General features: G+C 40.8%; 1 protein-coding gene across 2 annotated transcripts in view; it reads left to right on the forward strand.

Moving 5' to 3' along the window:
• The window catches only part of DPP6 (dipeptidyl peptidase like 6), a 405,874-nt gene that overhangs the window by 326,117 nt on the left and 53,591 nt on the right, over positions 1–26,166 (forward strand). For both annotated transcript variants that reach the window (XM_050971416.1, XM_009085802.4), the window contains exon 9: positions 24,432–24,586. In XM_050971416.1, the coding sequence (XP_050827373.1) occupies positions 24,432–24,586 (155 nt within the window). The remainder of the gene's footprint in view (positions 1–24,431; positions 24,587–26,166) is intronic.

Below are 26,166 nucleotides of genomic sequence, written 5' to 3' on the forward strand. Positions count from 1 at the left end.
TGAAATCAGCTACACATTTAAATGCATAGCAGCAGCAAAGAGTGGTTTTTATTTCAGTTTGCTGTATGACCAGTGTTAGTTTGAGAATATGTTTTAGCAATGATAAGTCTTACATTTAATTTTAAAGCATGTGCTGGCATAGCAAAAAGGACTTCCAAAGCAATAAGATAGGAGTATTTATATGTCCTGTATATAAGGAGTAATATCTTAAAAAAAACCATGCATTTAAAAAGTAAATTGCAGGTAAAATTAATTTCATTTATATGCTTTTTTTAGAGCACTCTTTACAGAAGTTAATTCTGTCATGTTGTAATTAAAGAGTCTTAATTTGCTACCAAGCACTTGGAAAGGCTGTTGAGCTGTTGTGAGGAGGGGCTGGCAGCAAGGCACTCTGATGGAGGTCACCTCCATGATTCCATTAAGTGACAAAAGAAGGTTGAGATGTCCCTGTGCTGCAGTTTGGAAATTTGTTGATTTTGGGATTATGTGATGCTGAATCCTGGGGAATGGGGCAGAAAGACTTCCCTTTATACTGGCATGTTGCTGCTAGACCAGGAGCAGCCCAGCAGGGTTAATCAGGGTCCCTTTATCAGGACAGGGATCTCCTCTGGGCTGCACTAGAAAGCCCTGGTGTGGTCTCCTTGAGCCAGTCTGTCCACAGATAGAGCTGGATAACTCCTGGTGTTATGCTCTGAGTGCATGCTTGGAAATCTGTGTCACTTGGATGTGACACAGTGGTGTGTGCTTCTGTTACTGCTGGGAGGGGAAGGAAGGATTACCACCTATGGATGGTCCTATGGCATGCATAAAATGTGACAGGAGGAGTTTGCTGCATGTGTCCTCAGATATTAGAGTAGAATCTAGGAAAACAAAGGAACAGTTTTGCAGCTTGTTCTGTGGGAAATACCTGTGGCTATTGGGGCATTGGAAGGAATAGCATGTGAGTTAAAAAGTAAGGAGTTGAAAAAATAGGAATTTCTTGTGAATTACTCCCTTATCTCGTGTCACTGTCAGAGGATCAGAGGATCAGAGGTAGTCTCTAAATTTGGATGTCTCTAAATCTCAAGACCATCTCAAATTGAGAATCCCCATTCAATGTCAGACTTTGTCCTGACACCATGGTTGGTATGTCTGATCTGGACATCTCCTCATCCTCAGACATCAAGAGGGAGCCACTGCTGGCAGCCAAGCCCCAGCCCCAGCTCTCACAGCACACATTTAAATCTCTTGAGTAGTATGAGCTTTACACAGTCATCCTCTAAAGCTGATACTCTGCTTTGTTGAGCTTAACACACAGTGGTGTTGCTGTGTTTCCTTTTTTGGCTAGGAACCAGGAGGAGGAGGGGGAAAAAGCCTCTTTTTCAGAGATGACTCCTATGCCTTATTAATCTTCATTTTGTCTGCGTGATCACCAACAGATCCTCTTGTGTGACTTCGCAGTGACACCTGCTGGGAGAGGCCAGGATGTCATCGTCATTAAGGCAATGAAACTGCAGAATTTTTTTGCTGCAAGATCTAGGAAAGGCTCCCAATTTCCCCTCACATACATTTCCCTGAAACTCTCTCTCAGCTTATGGGAACTACACACCCAAAGCCGCTGGCTGATTCATGCTAATAGTGCTTCTGTTCTTTTGTACACTTTATGAAGAGAGGAAAGAGAACACAGTAATAAAGAAAAATCTTTTCCATAATTTAATCAGCAGCTCACAAAAAATATCAGAGAGTAAATTTAGAACATGTGTGACTGGTCTCGGAAGTGCAGCGCCTGGCAGGAGCTGCCAAATCAAATATCAGTTATTTTGAGCAGCATCTTTTATGCCTATAGCATTTCAAGCAAGTGAAGTAGACATATTTCTTACATTTAGAAATATTAATTCTGAGACTCTGGAAGTGGTCTTAGTACAGGAAAGCAGTCAGTAAGTCTGCTGAAGCAGTGCCTTACCTAATTCGTCTGTGTGCTCAGTTTTTCATTGTATAACATGAGAATGCTGAACTTTGATGATCAAATTATGCCTGAATGTGAAAAGGAACATTCATAATTACCCTGAAAGCAAGTATGTCCTAAAGTTCTTGTTTCGTGCCACCAGAGAAGGAGATGACATATCCTCATATTTCACAGGCAGGGCTAACCTTTCCCAGTAATTAGAAGCTCCAAAACCTGGTTGGAGAGAATGAGATGAAGAATTAGACTGACTCATCACTGCACTTTTTAAGATAAATAAATCTCCTGCCATACTAAAGTCATTGATGCAGAGTGAAAGAAACCAGCCTTAATGGTTGGTTAATGGAATACAAATTATTCTATTTTGACAAGATATGTGAAGAATTATTGGGACAGAGACTCTAGATTTTACTTTAGGGACTTTCATATTTTTAGCTACAAAGAAAATATTCCATGGACATGGGTAAATTTGCAGCTCTATACAGCTGCTGTGGGGTAAAGGGAGTTTGGAAAACACATGGAACTGGAAAATGACACCAAATAGTGCCAGAAATGCAAGTCAAAAATCCATTAGATTGCTCTCAAGAACATGCTGGTATTTTTGAGGGGTTTTAGGGGAAGCTGCATGGAATTTTTTCCCTCATTTTTGTGCTTACTCAGGCGAGGTAGCAAAAGCAGAGTGGTGCTTTGGTGGCATTGTGCCCATACTAAAATAGGAAGTTTTCTCCTGTTTTGCTTTTGTACATCACTCAGTGTTGGCCATTCAGTTCATGCAGCTGCTGTGCAGCATTTGGAGCCATCCAAGACTCAGCCATTATTTAGCTGCCTATTAAAGGTGACTAGATTTCTGTGCACCATTATGTGCACACTGATTTATACCAAATGTGCATAAAACCTGCCCAGTTTAGTTGCATTCAAAGGATGAAGAGCAGCCCTTGACCTCAGCCATTTGTTTAAAGTGGATATTTCTACCATATAAAATTCCATTGCAAGGAAGATGAACTAGATGCAAGATTGTTTTGCAGTATGCATGATAAAGCAGAGGAAAAGAGAGTCTTAAATTTCACCAGATGATGTCACAAAAGACATCATCTTTTGTCAAAAGTTCTGTTCTCCTGGCTTTGGTTGAGGTTCCCCTTCCCAAGGAAGCTCCCATTACAGATTGCATCCCCAAAGGAGGCTTCTGGCCCTTCTCAGCTGGCAAAGGTCAGGTAAAAATCGAACCATTTACAGTGCACATTGTGAATGCTTGTCTGGAAACCAGCAAGCTCCTGAAAACTTTAAAGTGCTGTTACCTGGACTTTAAAATGTGCTTTAAAATGTGCTGTTACCTGGACTGGCTTCAAAATCCAGTACTGCACCATGAGAAACCCTGCCAGCTCTAGCCCAGTCCTTCACCTTCCCTCTCTGCAGAAGGTTGTTTGGAAGGAGGATGCCAGCCAAAACCAACACCTGTCATCCTCTAATTTCTGGATCAGCATCATTCAGGCTTCAGGATGGCTTTTGGAAGGAAAAGAGAACATTATTTACTGTGGCCAGTGATCTCCTTGGGGCAGTGGAAGGGAGCCAGCTGCTCATCCTAATGTCGCAGTGCAGCCAGCAGCTGCCAGTGCCTTAAGAGGTGCTCAGTGAGTGAAGTTGTTTTTGCTTGCCCTGAAGCCCTGGTAGGTATCACAAAGTAGGTGTTGTATCACTGGAGTAAAATATTTCCAAAGAAATGGTGTATTGTGAGTTGTATAACAGAGCTGTTGTGGTTTTCTGCTTGCACACAAGTTCTGTTTCTCTGCACCAATTTTATCACAGTGGCCTTGGGTTAAATTGCCTATTGGAGAGCTGTGTCCTCATTTTCTGATTATGCTGGTATTTTTAATAACTAATTAGTATACCAGCACTTTGGATATAGCAGAACAGATTTTGACCTATGCCATGCTAAGTGGAAGACTGGAATAACTCCCTGGAGATAATTGTGATGCCCTGGATCTGCACCAGGATGCTGAATGAGAGGATCTTGCTGTAATATTCATGCTTTATGTCCACTTTCATGGTTTCAAAGGAAATATCTTAAAACACTATTATTCCCAGAAAATAAAGAGTGGCATGTAAGAGGCTATTTTCTAATCCAGTCAAATTTAAAAGCCATGTTTTTCTTCCATAGAATAATTTTGGTGGTTAATTAGTATAAAACACAAAAGATGTGTTCAGGTGGTCAGGTCCACTGCATGTAAAATAAAAATGCATCATTTCTATGTTGGTAGAATTGAGCTGGAGGGCTGTGACACATGTAGGAGTCTTCCAGGCTGTAGAATATTGTAAGACATCAAAAGAATTTAATTAAATTGTACAAAAATGATGTACAGTATTATAGGGTGGAAATATAGCTGTTAGGGCATGTTTCCCAGGGATACTGCAGGGATCTCTGTCCTGGGGGATTTTTAAAAGTGAATTAAACAGATTTTTGTCATGGATTGTTGAGATAAACATCAATCCTATTTCAGTGCAAGGAGGGGATTAAGACTTCTTTGGGCTTCTTCTGGAACTACAATTTTATGATCTTGTGTATAGTTTTGATGTCTTTTTCTCATATCTTTGTAGTTAGACATTTTGGCTCTGTGATTACAAAGAATGCCTGGTTTTATATACAACAGGGTAAATACACATAAACTGCTTGTACATGATGGCTGTAGGGGATTGAGCTCTTTATCATGATAAATTTATATGTGCCTCATTATTTCCCTGAGGAAAATTGGTCATTTTCTTCTTCTGAGGGTGTCCATGAACTTTTATTTGAAAACCATGTTAGAAGGAAAGAAAGAAATCTTAATGTTTTGTACGTGCTGCAATCAAGAAGTGATTACAGAAAGAACAAAGAAATTGAAAGATAGTCATAGAAATTTTATGTTAGTGTGTAATTCCATCAATTTGACTTAAAAAGTAATTTCCTGTAGGTTTTTTTCTTGGTACAGCCTTGCTTGTGGAAATTAAGGGGCCAGTGCAAAAGCTGCAGGCTGTTTAAATAGCTTTCCTATTTGTCTCACTGCTCGCTGGCCTGAGCAAAGAGGATCTGCCTTAAGAAATAAAAAAAGCAAAAATGAATGTACTCTGTCCAAATTAGAATGAGAGAAAGCTAAATGAAAAGGATGAAAATTCTGCTGTGATTTGTGATTCTCACTAGAGAGCTGGCCTGTCTGTTGTATAATGGCAGGGAAATCAGAAGAACATCCAAAATTATGACACAAATCATATTATAATGTGTGTACATCAGCTTCCCTAATTTGAAGGGAAGTAGAAAAGACAAAGAACCAAATTGAAATACAGTTTAAAATACACAACTCCAAATCCTAATGCCATCTGGAAGCAATCAGAGGTCAGAGTGGGTCTGTGACTGGAAGAGCAGAGGAATAATGATGTGAAATGCAAGGGGTGCATCCCTGCTAAGGGCTGGCTGGGCACCTGGGAGGCCTCCCCAAGCTCAAGTCCATGTTTCCCTCCAGCAGAGTTTAAACCTTTTTATGTGAAATAAGCAAGAGGCCAAATCTTTGCATGTGAAAAACACCCTTCCATATTGTCTGTGCTGCTTCTGCTTGGCCCTGTGGGAGGCACAATGACCAACATGCTCAGATCCTGGTGCTGGGAATACAAGACTGTTTTTTCCAGCAGTGTTCCCAGCACCAGCTCTCCACAGGACCTCAGCCCCTGAAGACAAGAGGGATGTGGGTGATACAGTGCAGGGAATTCTTCAGACTGTGCCAAAGCAGCCCAGTGGTGACAGCAGCGTTGACACCAACCAGGACATGGAGCTGACTCTGGCTGGGTTCTGCTCTGTCTCAGGAGAGCTGGAGAGCTAGGGCAGATCTTTAAGGCTATCAATTGACACTCCAGCAGTTCCTGGAAGATAAAGCATCCAGGGACTGTTTCACCCTCAACTCTCAATTAGTTTACATTGCTATAAGTAACAACCATATGGTGCAGCTTCTGCACCAGCTGCTTTCCAGTCTTCAAGTACAGGTCTAAGGGGAAACTGTGCCTCAGAGTTAACAGCAATTAGAAAAGTGGGGGCAAGTGGTAGGTTTTAAAGGTGATCCTCAAGCTTTTGGATGGGTTAAGCAATAAAATATAAGTGGTCAGGGATGCACTGGCTGCCGTGTGCCAGGCTGGGGACTCCAGGTGCCTGCAAACTCCACACACAGGTGCACAGCAGCCACTCTGGGACAGGCACAGGGACCAAATCCAGAGGGATGGCAGAAAGCTTCAGTCCTCTCCTGGGATGAGGACTGCAGAGATCAAGCAAAGCAGTGACATGTAGGAGGTGTTTTCCTTCAAATCCATGGCAAACAGCAGCAGGCACTGCTCAGACCTGCCCCTTTCTCTGGCTCCCTGCAGCCCTTGCCCAAATCCACCAGGATTTCTCAGAGTCTGGAGACTGAGGATACATAGTGAGCCAAGTTTCATGGCCCACCAAAGCAGAGCCAGACCCTGCAGGAGGGAAAAGACCAAAAATAAACCTGAGATGTCTGCTCAGCTCCACAGCCTCCAGCAAGACCATCCCCAACCACTTCTGTGTTTCCCAGCCTCCTTCCCTCTCTTTCCACTGGAAACAAAGTTTCTTACTTTGAGAACATCTCCACAGCACAGATGAGCCTTGTAGAGCTGAATTTGCTGAAATTCTTCCCAGTTCTTTTCTTCTAAAGGAATTGTGGTCATTCCTGTGTTTGCCTGTGTCATTCTGGTGCTGAATGAACTCTCTCTCAGCCACTTTGCATACCAGAAAATCATGATTAAAATATCTTGTTTATTTTATTTTTTATTATTTTATTTTATATTTAATGTCTAAAAAGCTGCTATTCTGTATTTTCCAACCCTAAGAAGTTTTAAGACTATGAATGTCCTTGCAGGTCACTCTGCACTGGAAAAATTTATTCTATTGCTTTTAGTCACATCAAACAGCACAGGAACACAAAATGCTGCTAAGAGCTGAATACTGTGTTTTATTGATATTTATTTAATATACTTCTTCTTCTTTAACTGTGGATTTTTAAGACATGTCTTTTCACTTTTAATTTTTTTTTCATATTTTAATAAGTGGAAGTATCATATAGTGCCAAAGCAAATTATTAACTGCTCTGTGGTTTTATTCATTAAATTCCCTGTGATGTAGTGAGGTGTCCTAGACGGTTTTGCAGCTGTAGGGGCCATATGGATACAAGCTACACCAAGGAATTATTTACTCCCCATCTCACCTAGTATTGATTATGCAGCAGAGGATGACCACTGCAAATACTCTGTTGGGCACATTATTCGAATTTCAAACTCTTAGCTGAGAAATATTTCCCATGGTTCAGACAAATTTGCCGGACATTTAGATGTAAAATTCCCAATTACAGTCTCATTCAGTATGTACAATGCCCTGATTCATATATTAGATCCAGACCTGAATTATACAGTTAAGCAGAAGCTGATACCTCTAACAAATGTACATATTCCTTAAAGCTCTCTGAGTTTTGCTTCAAGATTTTTTGAGTGTTTTCACTGACATATAGTGTTGTGTTCTTGGCTGTCATTGATTAAGACCTAAATCTGTGGTGCCTGGTCTGTGAAGCAGAGAATAAAACCTTTCTTCTGAGACCTGGTATAGTTATATATTATATTTATATATGAGAAATATCCACACTTCTCAAAAGTGCAGAAAGAAATATTTTCATTGTTGTTTAGATGTAGACTTTCAATGCATATTGATTTTAAAATTAGTAACAAATAGGTCTTGTTTTTCCTTTTCTCAGTATCACAGTCATTGAAAATGAAGACGACGAGTTTGCTCCCTGGTGTGATTTTAAAAGCATATTTTCTCATGGGTCACCTGTAATTCTGCACCTGTAATTCCTTTCCAGGCTGAATATTTTACTGGTTTCTGTTGTTCTTATTCTTTTGTACACGTTCTTAATTTTTATATTTTTGTGTTTCATGAATTCTTTTTAAGCTGCTTTTAAATAATTTGAGACTTTTCTATTCTCAATTCCAATGAGGCCACAAAAACAACATAGTCTAAAGAGAACTCCTCCTATCTTGAAAGCAAAGGGTTAATACTGAAGGCCACATGAATGCTTCTTGGCAAAAGGGAACAGTTCCAGAGTAGTCCTCAAAACTTCATTAGAGATCAGAAAAACATGCAATATTGCATTAACTGGAAGAAAAACTCTTCTATTAGAGGGTTAATGTCCTTAGAAATGTTGCAGAGTTTATTTGAAAAATAAACCCAACAAGCCTCTATTAAATTTATTGAGGAAATGGAAAGCAGAAACTCAGAAGACTGTAATTGCCACCTACAAATATGATAATTAGAGTGAATGGGGAGTAATGAAGGAGGAAATCAGAGACAACTCACCTCCTGAGCAGGAAGGTGGAGGTTACATTGCCACCAAGTGGTAAAACTGTGGAGAGCTGGAGCAGCTCCTCACTCCATCAGGATTCGAGAGGAGAGCTGCAAACAGCCAGAAATCTGCATGATTTGCTGGAAAAAATATAGCATGCAAATGGCATCCTGATTGGAAAGAAGCAATGTGAGATTAAATCCTCTTTTGCTTTTGATTAGCCTGAGTGGTTGGGTTTTTGGTGCTGTGTTTGTGGGGGTTTTGACTTGAATTTTAATACAAAATGCTGTTACATAAAATATTCAGTGGAAAAGTGAGCAGAGTGCAGAAAAGGATAGAAAAAGAAAGTTCTCTTTTTAAAGTGATGTCATTTCTAAGCTTTTTTGAGTACAAAAATCCATCATTCTGTTGCACATCTTCTCAAAATCATCTCCAAAGTTTCTGCGTGAATTTTGATTTTTTTCAAATTCTTCTGATAACCCTGGGATACTTCCCACTTCTCTAATATTTATAAACATGAGCCTTAGTGTTTCACAAAGTACTTTTTAAAGCAGACTATATGAAATGTAATTTTTTTATGGAAGCTCTGCCTACAGCAGGATTTGGGATTCACAAAAATGCATCACCCTGCTCTCCCCCCACCCCTCAACTCCAGCTAGTAATTCCTCATGGCATGACAACTGGTTGCTGCAGAAATTGTTAGGATTCAAGAGCATGATTTCACAGTCTGAGTCGGATGAGCTTTTCCCAATCCCCTTTTTGATCAGATTAGTGCTGACCCCTGAGCTGACCCTCAGCCAAGGGGAGCTGGGTCCTGCCAAGGCAGGGATTGCTGCTGATCCCTCCAGACAGCTCTGTCCTGCTGCCAGCCCTGCTTCTTGTCTTCCCTGCAGCCTGAGCCTTTCCCTGGTCTGTGCACAGCATCCCTTGGGTTCAAAAGGTCCTGAATTGATGCTAAATGCAGTGGCTGCCTCTGTATTTAAGAGCAGCACCCCCCCCCTCAGCACCCCCACACTTGTGGCTAAAGTGCAAGAAAAAGATGAAATGACCATCACAGCTGATGCTGAGATGTAGCTCTTGGTACAAGTCTAATTATGACCTCCACTGAGGCAATTATTCTGTCTTGATCTTAATGCCTTTTGCAAGCATCAATTAATAAAACTTCACAGAATGTCCTGGTAGAACAGGAATTATTACCATCTTTTTAGAAACAGGCAAACTGAGGCACAATTATTGACCTGGTTTTAGATGAGATGAGAGAAATTAGGGCACAAAACTGAAGTCAGAGTTTCACCTTATTGCCTAGAACCCAACTAAAGTGCAGAGCATTGTGTGAAAATCCAGATGTTTGCAGCACATCCCTGGGCTCCCCTGCAGCACAGACCCCCTTCAGTCGTGGTCACAGGGCAGGAGGGATGCACAGCTGGAGAGATGTGTCTGTGCAAGCCACTCTGCAGGAAGGCTGGGCTAGTTCCTAGTGATTTCCACAGGAATAAGAACCTTTCCAAGCCCCAGGGCACCCTGTGAGCAGAAGGAAAATGCCTGTTTTTAACGCTGCCCCAGCTCTGTCAGACTGTTCTGCATCCTTAAGGGACTAATGGACTCTTACCTGCCTTTCAAATCTCAGAAAAAAGGAGCAAATCACTTCCCTTTTTACACAAATGACTCATAAGCAGTTGCCTCCTACATTAGTTTTGCTTTTGCTCAGAGTTGAGTCATTGTCTTGTATTTGATTTAACAATAGCAGGAGAAAAAAAAATAGCCATCAGTAGCTACTGCATAAGAGTAGATCAAAAGTAATTCCTTAAAGGAGGCTTTCATGATAGCTAGATTAAACATTTGAGGAACTGGTAAGAAATAGAGCTAAAGAAAAACAGCTCCTAAAACCAAAGCATTATGTTTTCATGCAATTGTGCTTTTAAAATTGAAGGCAACAGTCTGAAAACAGGCATCAAAATAAATCTTACTTGAAGGGAATTATCTGGAGATCACTGTATTTATTGCATTTGTTTTGATTTTCCAGCCTTTGCCTCAGACTGTAGTCATGGACATGAGTTAAAAGATTCAATACCTCATTTAAAAAATTAAGCTTCACTTGATTATTGAACTGACCCATCTTAACCCTTAAATTGTCGTGTGTCTTGGAGCATCACCAGCAGGCTGGAAATAGTGAGAATAGGACAGGAGGCAAGAATTGTGTCCCCAGCAGCTGAAGGATTTGAAATGCAATAGCTGAGGCTGTGCTGCCTCTTGGAGGCACAGCACAAAGTTGCACAAGTCCATGAGGAGGGAAAGGATTAGTTATGGTGCTTTGACATGATCTTGGTTTTTAGCTCTGCCTCCTCCCTACCTTGTACCCCAATGCCCAAAGGGCTGCATGTCTGAAGGCTCTCCTTGCCCACATTGTATTCTGTGTGATGATACACTGGATAAATCATTTTCCAGCTAGGTGTTGGTCTTTTAGAACCCTTTTGTGCTCCTCATTCCTTTTCCCATATTGCTACAACTGTGGATATCTCAGCAACTCCTGAGGATGAGCAGCGGTGGGAAGGGAGGGTCAGGAGGTGCAGGAGTTGGTGTGATCATTGTCTGGCTCTGTGGAGCAGGGAGCAGATTTGGGGGTTTCCTTCCCTGTAAGTTCCCCCATTTCAGCAGAGCTGTGAATCTGGCTTGTGAGCACTGCTGATCAACACCAGACCCAGAGCCATGGTGGGAGAAGTTGTCACCCTGCTCGTATGGCCCCAGTGCCAACACACTGAGACAAAGGAGCAGCTCCCTTCAGCCCACTCAGGAGCTCAGGATCCTTTTAAAAACTCTCTCTGGGGAATGGCCCAGCTAAAACATTATGTTCTTTGAGAAAGAGCAACACAAGGCTGCTAATGGGACACCTCTACTTTAAGAGCTTGCCTGTGAATTTTGGGCATCTGATTTTGACCTTGCGACTGAAGTAATTTGATCTGGAGGCTGAGCTGGCAAGTAGTGAGCCAGGAAAGCTGGGCATGCATCAGGAATATTTCTGTGCTTTTGTGAGATTTAAAATTACTCAAAGCAGAATAATAAACCCCAAAAGGAGAAGTGGTAGCTTTAGAAATAGTAAATTTAAGTGGAGTTGTTCTGGCTATGTTAGCGGAGAGCCTGCAGCTCCAGGTGAGAGGGGGAGTGGCACGAGAGAAGTGCAGTCCTCAAAACAACTGAGGTGCCATTTGGGAGGGTTGTTGTGCAGGATCTCCCAATTACTGAGGTCAAAGTTTATCCCTAATGAGGAGGTCTCCCAGCACAGCCCTGCAGAATGGCACTGCAGCTGAAGGGAGTTCAAGAAGAGTGGAGAAGCCAAGAGGGGTGTTTTCCTTCATCCTGGCAGAGCTTCTTCCCCTGGAAGAGGACAAAGGCAGCAATATGATTGATCTAGCCACGTTGCTTGGAGCCCAGGCTTGTCCCTGACTGAGCAAATTAGGTTTAAACCAGCTTCCAGAACCTTCCAGAACCAGAACCTTCTGTTCCCTCCCAGAACTGGTGTTGACCTGCATGAGTTACTTGCTTGGACTTCATAGAATTTGCAAATGCAAGCCCACTGAGTACAGTAAACACCAGAACACAAAGAATTTGGCTTTGGTTCCAGCAAAATAACTTTCTTAGGACATCCAAAGATGGTTCCTGGCCTGTTCTTTTCCTGTAGGAGAAAACACACATTTGACAGCACAGCTGAGAGAGGGTTTAGAGGGGAAACAGCCCTTTGCCTTCTACACAACAGCTAAATTGTGCCTAAAGGTGGAGTGACTCCTCCAGTCTGACTTAACTTCTTTCCAAAATTTTAGTTTAACTTAGGGGAAAGACTGTGTGCTTTGCTGACCAGTTGAAAAAGGAAAGAAAGAATAAAATCATTGCTTGCTGCACAGTTTTCCTAAATAACTGTCTATTTTTAATTTCAAGAAAAAAAAATAATGAACCATGAGTGCATTCACAGACATTAGAGTGAATTTAGCTTCATTAAACACATGAGTCCTTAGTGGACAAACCTGACAGTTACATTCCTTTATACATTTGATAAAGAAATTACAAAATAAGAACTGGATCCTTAGTAAGTATGTATTACTATTTATATCAGTCGTGAATTTAGACTTAAAACCACATTAAGCCATCTGTCTGAGTACAAGAGGCACAGAAAGGTAATTTACAGGCAATTAGTCAGCCAGGTGCTTGTGTTTGTAGCAGTGTATCATGGTCACATTTTCAGTCTGGAAACATAAATCTGCAAAAGAGAAACCAGATATCCTGTTAGCATTCCTTTAAGTTCTTCACACTAAAAAAAAAAAAAAAAAAAAAGTGATAATGATAAAAATCTGTATAATTATGATGTAACCATGCTTTGAGTATTTTCATAACCTGGTGGAATCCTGCTAAGCCTGATGAAGATGAAACCTTGCCCCCAACATGCCAACAAGATAATTGGGATTTATGGCTGCAGGCTGGAGCACACAGTCTTTAGGGACTGGAGGGCATGACAGAGAAATATCACTTGGAAGCAGCCTGAGGAGCAAGTCCCAGCCTCCCTCCCTGACAAACCCCCCAGACAGGAGGGTTTGTGCCTGCAGGAGCAGGGCTGAGCACCCACCTCAGGCTCTGCCCGTGGCATCAGCAGGAGCTGGAGGGTGTTCAGCCAGCCCAGAGCTGCTGGGCTTTTCAGGAGGAAAGCTACCAAGAAAAGATGAAAGGCAGCCAAGGAAGTCTTAGAAAGAAGGGAAAATACATGTATTAAAAGTGGCACTTCTGAGTGTAACCCACATCCAAATGTTCCAGGAATAACCTGACTTTGAAAACTGGGGTTTAGTGATAAATGATAAATGCAAAGAGTACAAATCACCATTCTGGTCCTACTCAGCAAGGACAACAGCATTTTTTTTTTGCAATTTCATGATGTTTGCCATCTGAACATTTTTTCAAAACTTAAATTTCATAGTCTGGCAGTGGGAAAGTTCTCACCAGTTTGTCCTGTGCTCTGGCTGTGCCAAGTGCTCAACAAACACCCCACAAAACCAGAGCTGGTCCCCAGACCACTGCAGGGAATAGTGAAATAGTGCTCAGCCATGGCCTCAACACAGTAGCACTGCTAATGTCATGACGTTGAAGTAAAAATAAACTGGTAGGAAAGCAGCTGCTATAATCAGTCTTTTTTAAATGGATGTAGGGTGTTGGGTTTTTTGTTTTAGTCTTTTTTGTTTTGTATTGTTTTGTTTTATTTTATTTTGGATTTTTTTAATGTGGGAATTGTCCTCAGTACTAAAGAGGAAGTTTTTTAAGGGTAGAGCAGGCTACGGTGACCTTGGAAATTAAGATTATGCTACATTAGGTATTGTGATCTGTTGGGTAGATAAAAATGGAGCCATCTCCATCCTGCCAATAAGTGCAACAGATAAAGAGGGGAAAGGAGGGTATTTCTTTCCAAAGCCACCCTTAATCAGCAAAAAACAGCAGACAAAATTATCTTTGGTAGATGGGGATTTGTGCAGTGTGGGTTACATTTATTATCTGGCAGGTTATAAGCTGTATTTTAATTTCCGGTATTTTCCTGCTACATCTGAAGGAACAATACAAGCTGGATCCACTGCATGGCATTTATAAGCCTGTGCATGTCATTTATATGGTAATGGGGGAGTTCACCCTCATCCCCAGTGATTTCTGCAAAATTCTGCATGCTGGTTCTCAGCATATTTAGCTTTCTCCAGCGTAAATTGAAATGCACATTCATGATCTTTGAACAAAGCAGGCAGGGATAATTGGTAATTTGAGCCTGTTCTGTACAATGCAATTCAAAGTAATACTTATAATTTGCAGTTAATTAATCAGGGCTTTTTTTTTTCCTTAAAATTCTTAATTGCCTTTCTATGATATTGATTTTTAATACGTTTTACTCCTACCAGTTTTAGTTCCAATTACACAGGCAATTTCTTCTCACTGTTACTGCATGTATGTGTGTTTATATGTACATTTCCATATATTTTGGGATATTTTTTCAGGAATTTTTTATGCTGGTTTATGAATAGAGTTTTTTGTTGGCCAAAATTAAAAAGTTGAAATTAATAGAATCAATTTACAGCCAAGACAAACAAGGTACAACAGGGAATAGAAAACTCAAATCAATACAATGAAATTTTTAAAGAATTTTAAATAATTGGCATTCTATTGCCACATTTAAATATCTGGAATTCTGTGTCAAACTCAATTGGTATTTAATTCACTATCCAATTAAAACTCTTTGTAGAAGACTCTAATTGTTGTAGCTTTTAAGTAAAAACAGTTATCATTAGAGATAGAAACTTTGGGCTCTCTGAGGAAATTCAGATGGTCATAAGTTGAAAAATAATAATATTAGTGAATATAGATCTACATGGGGGTGGTGTCTGTGATGGGAAATATGCCATGAGCCCCCCCATGCCTGATCAAGCCCAGCCCTGTCCAGCCTGACCTTGAATGAGCAGAGTGAAGCATCCACCACCTCTCTGGGCAGCAACCTGTGCCAAAGCTTCAGCACACTCGTTGTGAAAACTTCTTTCATTTGTCTAATCTACCCTTCTTCAGTTTAAAATCTAATCACCCCTTTTTCTATCCCAACTGGTTATCTAAAAAGTTTGTCCCCATCTTTCTTACAGGCTTCCTCCAAGTACTGGAAGGCTCAAATAAATTTTGCCTGGAGACTTTTTTTCTTGAGGCTGAACAACCCGAGCTCTCAGCCTCCATAGCAGAGGTGCTGCAGCCCTCTGATCCTCTTCCTGAACTCCTCTGGACCCTCTGGAAATTCCCCACTGGGCATTCTGCTCACCAGCCCCACTGGAGTTTATTTCCTGCCTCACTTATGGGAGTTTCTAGGCTGTCACTGACAATCAGAGCTGCACAGACCTGGTTGGTGCCCCTGCCCCAGGGGCACAGATTTCCTCTTATTTTATCAGGAGATTTAGGATTAATGCACTGGAGTCTACAGATCAAAAATATTGATAAAAGAATTTCCTGGTAGCAGGGGAAAAAGATTTTGATGCAGGGACATTATCCTGCAGGGATGTTTGTCTTTTCTTTATTCTTACCTGGGTCCTGAGTGGATGACCTTCAAAACACACACCTAGGAAAGAGCAGGATTGTGCTCAACATGCAAGTGCCACAACTCTGATAAACACAGTCATCAAACCCCACTGATCCATCAGTGGCATAACCTGATTACATATCAGTACCTTCATTAATAATAAATGCTCCTCTTATTTGATAAGAACATTTTTTCTGAAATATTGCTGTAAGCTAATTTGAATTCTGGTTTTATCCAGCTCTCTTTTTTTATTATTCCTTGGTGATTCTATTGATCTCAGTAGTTCCTCTGATTATTCAGTCCTGTAAAATCAGATTCACCCTCTGAGTCATTATTGAGCTAAATCTCTCAGTTAGCCAGGTCCTGAGTCACTGTTCAAGCTGAAACCTCTGGGAATATTGCCATAACAGGGCAATATATACCCTGAGTGGTTTTTTAATGGCAGTTCAATGACTTCAGCTGTTTAAACTGGGTAAGGAATTAGGAGCTAGACTAAATTCAGTCAATGTGCTCCAGTTCCCCTTTCAAAAAGCAGGGCTGTATTTTGCAATATTAACTGCCATTTATTAGCACTCAGACTAGGTGAAAAGCAGGTGCTGCTCAGGGTGAATAAATCATGCAAGCAATTCACATGAAAGACAGCTTGTGCAAGTGCTGATAAAAATCCATGGGGTTGAAGAATCAAGTTCTTTAATAGCAATGTCAGGCTGTTCACTCTTCTTATCTCTCATATTTCTTTATGAAACATTAAAAGAGATTGCTTTTGGGCACTTGTGTTCTTGAACTATTGCAATCGTCTAATGAATTTTTGATTCCGAGGGTTTTGTGATTACTAACTTTCTTGATACATCTGTAGCTATTGAAATGGATCCCCAGTGCCAAGGCTGGCTGTCCATCTTCCTCCTATCATAAACCCCACAGATTTGTTAGACAGAACCTGTAACTTTTAATTTAAAGGCAAGGTGAAGTTGAAGCTGCTTGAGCATGTCTGAATAGAGAAATATTCAGCATATAATGAAAGCCCTGATTTGTCTCACTGCATTGCACAGATAAGCAAATTGCATTTCCAGCCATAGCAACCTGTTCAGGGGCTCCAGAGGGGTAAAGAAGAAAAGGATTTGTCTGTAAGGAACCCTACTTCATTTGGGCCATGTGAATTCTGTCTGCTCTGGGTCCTTAGCAGCTGAGAAGGTAAAACAGGACCTTGCAGAGAGCGTTCATTCTCACATCAGTGACCTGCACTGCAAATTGCTCAGAAGACTTCTGCCAGGAAATGTTTCTACTGCCTTTACTAACAGGCTTTCATGAAGAGCTGACAACAGGCTGTGGGTTTAAATTTTGTGCCAGGTGATGGAAAAACACATTCTTATAGTACATTAGTGGCAGACAGCAGTTTCCCACTGCAGATGGGCTTCCTAGATGCATTTGCTCTTTGGAGGGAGTGCAGGAAATAGGAATAGCTGAGGGTAGGATGGCTAATATTTCTGTTTCCATAATTCAAACCCCATTTTCATTATTACATCTGAGCACCCTGACAGATCAAGGCCCTGCCAGCAGCTGCACGTCAGTCTTGTCACCAAAGGTTGTTACTGACACTGAGAATGACTCACCCAACCAAAGGACACTTACTAATTGTTAGGAGCAGTTGTGAGCATTAATCATCAATGCTTTTGACAGTTAAGGATTCCTAAGGATGGGGTACAGGTGACAAAAACTCAGAAGCACAAAGAAAGAAAATTCTAAAAAGAGGAGAGGGAGGATGTGGAGGCAATTCAACATTTTTCTGGTGTGTTTCTTTGAAACAATATTTTATTAAAATATTTTATTAAAAATCAGGCCCCAAAATACTGATGTGCCAATTGGACAGTATGGTTTTGTGCATGACACCTGGGAACCCTGCCTGCCTGCTGTGATGGCTCTGGAGAGGTGCCAAACCTCCTGAGGAGTTGGTCATTGCTCCTGCTGGGCACCCAGGATCCATGTGAAACCTGGAGGACAGCTCCTCTCCATGGCTTTTTGCCCCTCAAATGGGATTTGCAGAGCTGGGTGCACTCAGCACACTGTGTCACAGTGTGAAGGTGGCCTGGAGGAGACACTGACTATTTTCAAATAGCAGAATTCTTCTTTTATTTGTAAGAATCCACTTGTATGTCTCAGATGACATCTCATACCTGTGTGTATCTGTTTTGTTAGGTGGTTGATTTGGGCTTTTTTTCCAACAAATGCATTTGCATGATGGAGGGAGATTTTAAACATTCATGATTTCTTAGTTATTACAGTCTGAGCTTGGCCTCCTGTGTGTATTCTGCAGGGGCTGTAGAGGTGTACCTGAAGATAGGATCAGGCAGGTGTTCAATAAATTCAGCTTTTGAAGCCCCCAAGCAAATCAAACAGTCAAGAAGCTCTGGCAGCTACTTGCCAATAACCTTATAAACAACATTCCTAATGCCCTGACTCATATGGCAAGCACGGAATCCTTTAGTGTTGGAAACACAAGAAAATTAGAAGAATCAATGGGTCAGGGGGAAAAGCAAACAAACAAAACCAAAACCAAACCAAGCAAACCACATTAAAATAACAGTTTCAATACAGGGTGAATTTAATAGCCTCAGAAAATCTCTTCTGTCTGTCAGGAGCTTGGTCCCATGCTAACATGATCTCATCCTGCTTCTTGGGGATGGGTGTCCTGAAGCTTGCCCTAGAGAAACATTGGTGTTTACTGCTGGTAGTTGGGACTGTGGATGAGGAGACCAGGTTGGAGTGGCCAGGATTTGGCCAGGCTCCCTGGCAGATTTGCCTCTGTTGTGCCCACTCTGGCTTTGCTGGACACTGCTCTTCATTCCTGTGTATTCCCTCAGGGATCCTGGCCAGGTACCAGCGAGCATCCCACAGTGACTTGTCTGCTTCCAGCAGCCTGTGGTGCTGTCACCCAGAGCCACCTCCAGCTCACAGCAGTGCAGGTGGCCCATAGCCCATTTGTGCCCATATTTAGTGGGGTTTGCCTGTTTGCCAAGCCTGGGCTGGGCTCAGGCTGCACAGCAGCTCTGGGCCCACATTAGAGATGGGGAGGCAAGACATGATCCTGCTGACCACAGAGAAAACACAAGGAGAGGTTTTCCCCAGTGCCCAGTGTGAACCACCCTGCTGAAATGAACCTCTCTGCTGGCCCTCAGCATCTGGCAACAGGGAGGCAAAAGCAGTGGCCAAACCCTCTCCTGCTGCCTCAGCATGACATTCTGAGCAGAAAACAACCTGTGTTCAAGCAATTAAACCAGGTGACTGAGGAGCTAATGGCACTTGCAGCCCTCACCTTCCCTGTTCTTGAGGAGATGTAGTGCTTCCATTCCATTTGAGCCCCTGGCTGAGCTGCTTTCCCCGAGAAGAGGGGCTGCCAACCTCTCAAGGCTGCAAAATCCCACGGGAGCTGCTCACCCTCCACCATGAGATTTTGGATCAAGGGTTTGGTGTTTATCAAGTGCTCCCTGAAGCACATCCTCAAGAATGCCATAAAAGCAAGAAATAGTTTATGCTTCCTAAGCTTGTTGGCTGTCAGTGGCAGAGGAGACTGTGTGTCCTGGGCAGGAATAAAGGGTCACAGGGGTGAGCATTGCAGCCTGTTTTTCCTAAGGATCTCTGGGAGCATTGCAGCTCATTTTTCTTAAGGATCTCTTGGACAAGACCACGAGCAGCTTGAGAAGGGTTGTTGTTTGCACACAGATTCACAGAATATTCTGAGTTGGAAGGGACCCAGAAGGATCATTGAGTTCAGGATGGCCTGCACAGGGATCAAACCCACACCCTTGGTGTGATCAGCACCACGCTCTGACCAGCTAAGCTAATCTCAGGGTCAGGAACTGTGGAATTGGGCTGAGCCCATAGTTTGACCTCAGCCACATAAATTTTGATGTTTTCCACAAAAGGTTGTTGAATTGTCCAGCAACCCTGCAAAATTGCAGATTTTTTTCTACCTGGCTCAATTAGACAACTGTGAAAGAGGATTAATTGCTCTGAAATCAATAGTGGAGCAGTGCAGCCGTGCTGACATCAGCACAAAATAATGTCAATGCAGGAAAGTGTAGATTGGGTATGGTAGTCTAAAACAGTTTTATACTATTTGCATACACATAACTACTTTTTTACACCCATTTTATATCTATTACAATGATTTAATGTAAGTCAGTGGAGACCTACACTACAGCAACTGAGAGAAAAATTTGGTTGTATAGAATAAAAGGTCATTTTCCACAACCATCCCTGAAACACATGTCATTAAGGGAGAATATGAACAATGAGTTTTCCCTAACTGGCTAAAAATACTTGCTTTCACACTCTACAATAGTAATCGATTTGGACATGTGGTGGGTGCTTTGAGATGATCTAGTAATTGATTTTAAAACAGATGGCAGCTGTCAAATAAGCATTTGTATTTATTTGATATTTCTATGAGAACCCTTGGGGTTTCACTATCTCAGTACTCTTTGTTTTCTCCTTTCCTAGACCCTCTTGCTGTTCTCTGATCTCTCTTCCTCTCATGTTCTTTTGATGCATCCTACTGACAATTTCTTTTGAGCTTTCTTTCCCAACATAAACCATGGCCTTTATATCAGGCTTTAATTTCATTTTGCTTGAAATTCCTTTTTGTTAACAGTTTTAATAAAACAGCAAAATGTCTTCAGCACACCAAATACTTCATAAGCTGAGCATCAGCTACAATACATCACACAAATAGAACCATTGGTTATGCTCCCTGGAATTGCTGTAATTTACCAAATCAGCAATAAATAGCACTGGCCCTGAGAGTTTTGAACCTTAAATTGCTGATGTCTTTGATTTTTTAATTTATTTTATTTTTAGTAACGGAAAAGACTGCCAATGGTACAGGTTAGACTGCCAGAGGATTGGCCTGGCCAAGCATCTTTGTCTTCTTGTGCAAGTCTCTCTTTTTGTTAACTCACACCTAAAAATTACAGGTTATTTGTGTCTTCTAACAAGAAGGCCCAGGAAAAGGTGGGATTTTTTACTTGTAAATTATAATTTTCCTCAGTTTTTTCTCCTGATATCATTGGAAGTAACCCCTTAGCTACAAATGGATTTTTCAGTCAGTTGCTGGTGAAGGCTTCATCTTTTCCAAACAACAAGCCAGAACTTTGCCACCTTCAGCAGAAAGGCAAAATTCACAAGTATGCCTCAGGATGGACAAAAGCTGCAGAACCAGCTGGATTTTAGAAAAGCATGAAGAAACCTACATGGCCATGGCATTTACATGCATGTGTTTATTGGCAGAGAGGAACTCTGTCAGTCTAGAGCTCTGCAAGCCTGGGCAGAGGATTTGTCATGGAAACATCTTTAGAAATGCCCCAGTGGCAGATTATGGTTCAGAACATTAAAACCATCTCTGTGGATTTACAAATGTGGCACATAACTGCTTTTGTGCCCAGAACCTGCAGGTTGCCACAGAGCTGGTATAAGATTAAGGTCTGGTGCTTTTCCCTGGATTGAGTCCATCAAGGAATTCAGAGGTCTGCATGCACTTCACTGAACTGTTCTGTGCTTAGACAGAGGCAGACATGATAATTATAAATGTTTGAGTTCTATGGCTAAAGTTGCTATACGAGTATCAAAAGGAATAGCAAAATCCACTTGTGAAGGTCCTTAGAAGATTGGGGTGGATATTATCCATGGAGGAATGAGCCAGAGGACTTCTGGGATCTCTTACAAATTCATTTGCTGTGATTCCTTGAGAAGTTTGTAACCTGAAGTGAGATGAAAGCCCCATTTCACTTCTCTTGCAAGTGCAGCTGGAATTAAATTGCAGTTTGAAACAATCTGGTGGCTTCCTAACTTTACACATGCTGGGCTAATTTGTGATGACAGACCTACTAGAAATGTCCACCCAACTTCTGATCCACTGTTCATTCTTTCCAGGGATTACCCACGTGGTATCATAGCCAAATGCTACATCCAATCCCTTATTAACCATGGCTTGTTACTTGGCAGCTGAGAACCACCACCAGGGACTTCTGCTCCTGATGGTGAGCGGGAGAGGTTCTACCAGGACACACACCCTTCAGAAAATATGGCATTCCACTTTGGGCAGCCTGGCTCACCCTGGGGATTGCTCAAGTCTTGATCCCAAAGACAACACCCACAAAATGCACAAATGCAGCAACCTTGAATTGAGCTCAGGGAGCATCCCTCTCATCACACCTCTGTCATTTCCTCCAGCTGCTTTTCTCCTTCAATGATATTGAAGTCTCTAAGAGGGATATATACCCAGTTGTCACTGAATATACTGACCTAGGACTTCAAATTCTCTTCCTGAGGGTCTGGTAATTTAGAAGACTCTTGGTTTCACACAGCTTTGAAATGATCATTCAATTGGGCCATACTCAACTAGAAAAAAGGATTAAAATACACATCCTGTAACATTCCCTGAGCACAAACACATCACTGGCTAATGCCTGTTGCCACTGAAGAGTCACTACTCAAGAGCAGGGTCATCCAGCTGTTTCAGAGTGATTCATTACTAAATGTGCTGAGATGGAATAACTTGTCTCAAACCCTGTGCTTGAAGCCAGCCAGCAGGTCTGAACAGCCCTCGTTCAGCTAAGGCAGCCACACACTTTATTCTCACTATTTTTCAAGTTTGCATGCCCTGTAGGGGCTGGCAAGCAAAACTGTGGAGAAAGAAAGAGCACAAAGCCAGCAGGATCTGACTGTGAGGAACCTCAGCAGCTCACTCACAGCATCCTGACATCATGAGGCACTCAGTGACTGCAGGCTCTGGGGAAGAGGGCAAAAGTGTTGATCAATTGTCACTTCATGCTCTTAGTCAGGAGGTCATGATCCAAATATGTAAAGGGGCTTTAGTGTATAAGGAGAATCTGTTTTTTCACACACGAGGCAGGATCTGAATTAACTTTAGAAAAACTCAGCAGTTTTGAATGAAGAGGATGTGCTAAATACAAACACAATGAATAAATTGTCTACAAAAGCAAATTTTCTGCAAATCATTTTTTCTTTCAGCTGAAAGAACTTTCTGGTACTAATCCATTCTGTAGTCCAAGAGAATGTTCTCTGGTTTGCTAAAACTAACTGTTCTCTCTAATAGCAGCAAGGTCCTGGCTTTGTTTCAAGGCAGAGGTTCACTCAATTAAATCTCATTAACAGAGGACCACAAAACCTGCACTAAAACCTTTCTGGGTGTGTGACCTTCAGCAGAACTGCTTCATTAAGTCTGAGATCCTGGAGAAAATGTTTGCTGAATAAAGTCATTCCTAATTAATGTTAAAATGTCAATGATTCATGTGCCATCCATCTTTACTCCTTTTCCTTTATGCTCTTCATTATCTCCTTAATGGGTAACCAATATAAAAGTCAAAAGCAGAATCTTTTAAATGTACATATAACAGGTGGGACAATGCAGCAAAGCAAATTTGCCAGATGTGCTTTCCCATTGAACATTTCTAACTTCCTAAATATCTTTCAAAACCCCACTTCCATGCTGCCATTAAGAACTGATTAATTAATTTGTTATTTCTGAAAACCATGTGTATAGAGGATGAATTTCCCCTTGCACCCTTTCTGATGTTACCTTGAGTTTTATTCCAAGCCATATGCAAGTCTTACTTACAAAAGTGTTTATTTACCCTGTGATGAATATAATTGTCTGTTCACCAAGGACTGCTCATCCAATTTTTAATTTTTTTTTTTTAATTAAACATTTTCTGGTGGGCTTTTACTCTTCAGACCAGAGGGATGTCCTGGTTGGACTGGGGGGTCGTCAGAGGGTGCTGTACAAACCTGGTGGGTCTGAACTGAGAAAATCCTCATCCCTTTTTCCAATAACCAGTGATGGCAGCAGATATTGGAGCTGCTTGGACCTGTGCAGCAGAACTTCATGGTGAAGGCTTAGAAACACTCTGTAGCCTCTCTAATTTTTATTCTCACATTAAAGTAATGGGGCCCATCTTCCTGCCCATCAATCTCTACAGCATATGCAAGCCCTTCTGGTGGTTTAAATAGGAATGACTCACATGATATTAAGCCTCTTAATGAAAATGTATTACATTATTGTCTTTCACAAAATGGGAGGTTTAAAAAGCCAAGTTAATGTCTTCCAAATGTCAGTAACTGGAGACACTTTGGACCAAGAGTGAATTTTATAGCTTTTCTGCAGATCTGTAAGATGAACTCATCTTTACAATGAAGGACATTCAATTATATGAAAAGTATTAGAAATTAGCAGTTATTTAAATTTGAATTTGAATTTAATAAGAACTAGGTTCTGCCAGTATTAAAAATAATTTCACATGATGGCAATATTGTTTTCTCCTTACATACTTGAACTCTGACATGTTTGCATTGGCATTTTTCTGAGCACCTTTTCATTGGTAATTATATTACTGAAATCTCAAAAATACCGAATTTCAGTGGTATAAAGGGTCAGTCTCTAATCCTGGCTACTTATGGCAAATTGCCTTGCAAAAGTGATTTAAAAAATTAAATAGGGGTAAAAGTCAAGATGGTATCCAAGGCACAGACTATGGCCTGGTACTTTGTTTTGAAGTTCCAGCCTTTCATTGATTACAAAGAGTTTTTATATTTATTTATTTCCAAGTGGCAACAGAATTTAGGAATATTTAAATTGTTGCTGAATCACTTGTACAAACATTGTTTTAATTGATTGATGTGTGTCTAGTCTGATGTTGTGCACCCTAATCATGTGCAGGACACATGGCAGGAGCAGCAGTGCCTTTTATGCTGTCATGAGTCTGTGTACTAATATGAATAATTTGATGTTTCTTCAGCAAAGGTAATTAAGCCTAATAACCTATAAATACAGAGTAATTGTTATCAATTGTGCTCATTTGTGTATATGGCATAATTTGATGAGTATTTTTGATTGATATTCCTGTGGCATCCTCCCTGTGCTGTGATTAGACTGGGATTTTCATATCTGCATTCTTTCATTTATTGCTAACTAGTAATTTACCTCTAATAGCCTTTTCTTTTCTGTTCTCTCTCTCTTTTTTTTTTTTTTTTTAATTAGAGGAGATCTTGAAGACTCACATTGCTCATTGGTGGTCTCCTGATGGCACCAGGTTGGCATATGCAACAATTAATGCCTCCAGAGTCCCCACCATGGAGATCCCAATATATACAGGCATCCTTTACCCTACTGTTAAAACTTACCATTATCCAAAGGTAAGAGAAAATAAAAAAAAAACAGTCCTGCTGCTCTATCAGAAATAAATGATTTTTTATTTCCAGTAGGCTCAGACAGGAGACTAATAATGCACACTCATAAGGAATGAAAATAAACAGACCAGCTGTTCCTCAGCAAATGTGCATTTAGCACATTCTTTAGCTGCATTTGTAATATTGCACTTTTCTGGTTCTATGAGAATCAGTAACTCTGTATACAATGAAAATAAAAGTTAAAATTCCGTGCTTTTTACACGCACAAAAGCAATTGTGCTTCCATGCTGGAACAGGTGGAAGTTGGATGTTAGCTGTGGGTTTGTCTCCAGGATGGGGTTGTTGGTGTCTGAGGGCTTGGAATTTCTTTATTTCCATGTTTGGATGTGTTTCTATATTTAGACATGTTTCTATATTTAGATTTTAGATGGATGGATGGATGGATGGATATAGATGATAGATAGATAGATAGATAGATAGATAGATAGATAGATAGATAGATAGATAGATAGATAGATATAGATATAGATGATAGAGAGATTGATAGATATAGATGATAGATAGATAGATAGATAGATAGATAGATAGATAGATAGATAGATATAGATGATAGAGATATTGATAGATATAGATGATAGATAGATAGATAGATAGATAGATAGATATAGATGATAGAGATATTGATAGATATAGATGATAGATAGATAGATAGATAGATAGATAGCTAGATAGATAGATAGATAGATAGATATAGATATAGATGATAGAGAGATTGCTAGATATAGATGATGGATAGATAGATAGATAGATAGATAGATAGATAGATAGATAGATAGATAGATAGATATAGATGATAGAGATATTGATAGATATAGATGATAGATAGATAGATAGATAGATAGATAGATAGATAGATAGATGGATAGATAGATATAGATATAGATGATAGATAGATAAATAGATAGATAGATAGATGGATAGATAGATATAGATATAGATATAGATGATAGATAGATAGATAGATAGACAGACAGACACATACATCCATATATTCTATATTGACATAGATTCTCTTTTGTACAGAAGGAAAGTTTAGTATTTGGGCTTCCTTAGAATATCCAGGATGGTCTAATGTCAGAGGAGGCATTGGTTTTAGAGGTTTGCTGTGCCTGAAAGACAGAAAAAGCCTAAGAGCCAATCTCCCTTTGACTGCAGACCTGCAGGGAGTGCACAGCACTGACACAGCTCTCCAGCAGCACAGACTCACTGCTGCTGGTATTACTGTAATTTCCTGCTCTAAAGCAGCACAGGGGGGTTTGCTGCACTGATTCCTTCTGGGTTTCTTGCTTTAAGCACTGGTTGCCTAAGACCTCACACGCTGGTTCAAATTGAAGCATAATTTAGCAGGAGAGATACCCACAAATATGCAGGTTTTGTGGAAATCAATAGTTCAGCAGGAGATGCCCTTTCCTACAGCACAAAATGAATCAGTATTTCACTATATCAGCCATCATCCTATCAGACAATCTTTTGTCAAAAGGTGCAGGAAATAGCAAAATTTCTAGTGGCCACGAAAAGTAGGATTT

The sequence above is a fragment of the Serinus canaria genome, chromosome 2 (assembly GCF_022539315.1).
Source record: "Serinus canaria isolate serCan28SL12 chromosome 2, serCan2020, whole genome shotgun sequence".
NCBI lineage: Eukaryota > Metazoa > Chordata > Aves > Passeriformes > Fringillidae > Serinus > Serinus canaria.